General features: G+C 45.5%; 1 protein-coding gene across 1 annotated transcript; it reads left to right on the top strand.

Moving 5' to 3' along the window:
- Positions 1–974: 974 nt before the first annotated feature.
- LOC112899926 (CEN-like protein 1) lies at positions 975–2,727 on the top strand. Its single transcript, XM_025968586.1, has 4 exons — positions 975–1,281; positions 1,412–1,473; positions 1,727–1,767; positions 1,887–2,727. Exons 1-4 carry the CDS (start codon positions 1,081–1,083, stop codon positions 2,102–2,104), a joined length of 522 nt encoding a protein of 173 aa, XP_025824371.1. The 5' UTR covers positions 975–1,080; the 3' UTR covers positions 2,105–2,727.
- Positions 2,728–3,004: the final 277 nt, after the last annotated feature.

The raw sequence follows: 3,004 nt of genomic DNA, 5'->3' as shown, positions 1-3,004 counted from the left end.
TATTAGCCGGCTAATGATGGTATTAGCAAATAATTAGTGTATTTCAAGGTATATTAGTACATTATAAAGTAAATTAAATCTTAAATAGCTACAAATAAGTACTTTGTAGTCAATTCAAACAAAATAAATATTATTTTAGTACTTATTCCTTCTTTTCAATTTTGTGCGACGTATACTAGATTACTAGTGCTGCCAACCAAACAAGAGCTGTGCTCAATTTGAACAAATCAATTCAGACAACCAAATATCAAGCTAAGCTGGTGCATGATTTGAGCCTGTCCCAGCTCAGCCTGGCTGTACTGGTGCGAGTTAGGCTCCCCCGGTCCGCGAACCAATCACCCGTTTGAAGAATGAAGACACACGCTTTGATCTACGATACCCCAACTTGGGACCTTGTAGGCGCGTGTATGGCAATAGGCTTTTCTTCTTTTGACAAATGTGGATTCTACGCATAAGTTCAGCAAGCTTCTCTCACCCAAATTAATGTCACACTTCAAACGTATATTCCGTACCCTTTCCATATATATTCTCAAATATATGCCATTTCAGAACTGGTGCAATGAAACCCTACATTTTTTACCGCGGCTATATACGATATCAACATTATCATTTGTCACATAATTATTATTGTCCAGCCGCTATATATGGTTGAAGGTGTCTGTATATATATTGGAGACAATGTCAATGCATATACAAAAAGAAAGGTAAAATAAAGGGAATCAAAAGGAGCTAGCACATGTATGTCCTTATCGAACTTTTAGGAATTAATCAGATTCCGAGCCTTTTTGTTTTGTGCCTGAGTTTACAATAATAATAATAAGCCAATGATTCAGGCGAAAACGACGACGGGACAAAAATTCTATTAGTTATTCACACACACTCCATTTTTTCCCCCAGCAGCCCAGCTAGCTTGCTAGCCCCAGACGACTATAAATAGAGGGCTGCATCTCCCCTTCATCAGCCACAACCGTCAAGACTACTGTCTATCTCGTGATTACTTCTAGTTCTAGCTACCTCCAGACATCGTACTCTCGCCATCACAGGCGCCCTCTTCAGTACTAGCTCCAAAGCTTATTAGCCATGTCCAGGGTGCTGGAGCCTCTCGTCATGGGCAAGGTGATCGGCGAGGTCATCGACAACTTCAACCCCACGGTGAAGATGACGGTGACCTACAGCTCCAACAAGCAGGTGTTCAACGGGCATGAGTTCTTCCCCTCGGGGGTCGTATCCACGCCTCGCGTCGAGGTCCAGGGCGACGACATGAGGTCCTCCTTCACACTGGTTCGTGGCCTGCTGGTCTATTCTAAGATGTGATTCAGTTGGTTTCTGCTTATGAGGGTGGTGTGCGAAGTACTGTAGCTTTTCAGCTTAAAGGTGGTGGTTAAGTTGTTGTTTCTGTGTTCTTCATCAGGTCATGACTGACCCGGATGTGCCAGGGCCTAGTGATCCATACCTGAGAGAGCATCTCCACTGGTAAGCGCAGACACTTTGTTTTTTGTTTGAGAGTAATTAAGAAAGAACAAAGTATAAACGACAATGATGATTCAAGCATGTTAAGCATGATTAGTAGACTAAATATATCGAGCATGTTGTACGACTAGTACTTTGCCGATGCACAAATAGTTCTACTAAAAGAAGGAACTCAGGGGCACAAATATAGTATGGTTGCGCATAAAATATAGTAGCTGACAAGTGTAATCTTTGGTGGACACACTGCCTCTCACAGGATCGTCACTGATATTCCTGGAACAACTGATGCTTCTTTTGGTAAGCCCTTCAGCATGGACTTAATCTTCTTACACGACCGGCTTTAACTCCGCAAATAATCAACTTTAGGAGAGGTCTAAGTGAAGAGTATGTACGCGCGATTACATGCATGCATGCAGGAAGGGAGCTGGTGATGTACGAGAGCCCCAAGCCCTACATCGGCATCCACAGGTTCGTCTTCGTGCTGTTCAAGCAGAAGAGCCGCCAGGGGGTGCGCGCCCCCTCCTCCAGGGACTACTTCAGCACCCGCCGCTTCGCCGCCGACAACGACCTCGGCCTCCCCGTAGCCGCCGTCTACTTCAACGCGCAGCGGGAGACCGCCGCGCGCCGCCGCTGATCGATCGATAGATCGTCCACGGCAAACGCGCACCACCACGCAACCCTACGTACTGAGATACCATCATCCTCTTGCATGCCTGGTGGCGCATGCAGGGCTTATCAAATCATCAAACTAGCTATAAACCTAGCTACTCGCCTACTCCTACTACTATTTAGCCTATCTCTCTGGCCATCAAATAATATAGCTCGCCTCGCACCGAGACTGTTCATCAGCTCTTCAGTAGTGTGATGTACTTGCGGCACTAGTGTGATCAGTACAGCTCAGCTAGCTCCTACACATGGAGAGGTGAAAGGATCGGGCATCGTCCTTGTTGCCCGGGTCGCCGGGAGCTGTTTGAGAGCTGAAAGACCGCCGACAACGTGTCGAGTGTTAAGGGAGGAAAGTGCCGTGGCCACGGCTCTAGCTATAGCCTCGGCTCTGATGCTCTCCTCGGTTTACCTCCTGTTACGCGTGTGTGTGGGATGCTAGCTAGCTAGCTGCATGCAGCTCAACTTGCAGCAGTCAGTGTACTTGCTCCTGATCCTTTATCTTTTTGTCGCTTGCTTTAATTAACCTGTAATTAAGTTATTTGCTTGTGATCGTATATATATATTTGCCTGTGACAAGACACAGTATATATATATTTGTCTGCTTTTGAACGATCGATGATCTCTCGGGGATGTATGTTTATTAGGGATGGGCGTATCTGCTGTATGTGTTTGTATAAGATAATATTAACATGGCTGCTGGTGAGAAGTGGCATCAAATTCTTGACCTCCCTTTTGCCCATCATTCGGATGTCGGATGTCCCTTTTGGTTGATTTGGTAATATTAGATCATCAGCATATGTGCCTGCAAATATACTCCCCTGATTATGCGCGCGGTGTATGTAAGCTAGCTAAGTAGAGAGATGAACAA

The sequence above is a fragment of the Panicum hallii genome, chromosome 7 (genome assembly GCF_002211085.1).
Source record: "Panicum hallii strain FIL2 chromosome 7, PHallii_v3.1, whole genome shotgun sequence".
NCBI lineage: Eukaryota > Viridiplantae > Streptophyta > Magnoliopsida > Poales > Poaceae > Panicum > Panicum hallii.
The sequence above is the reverse complement of the archived record's forward strand: the minus strand, read 5'-3'. Positions and strand labels throughout refer to the sequence as shown.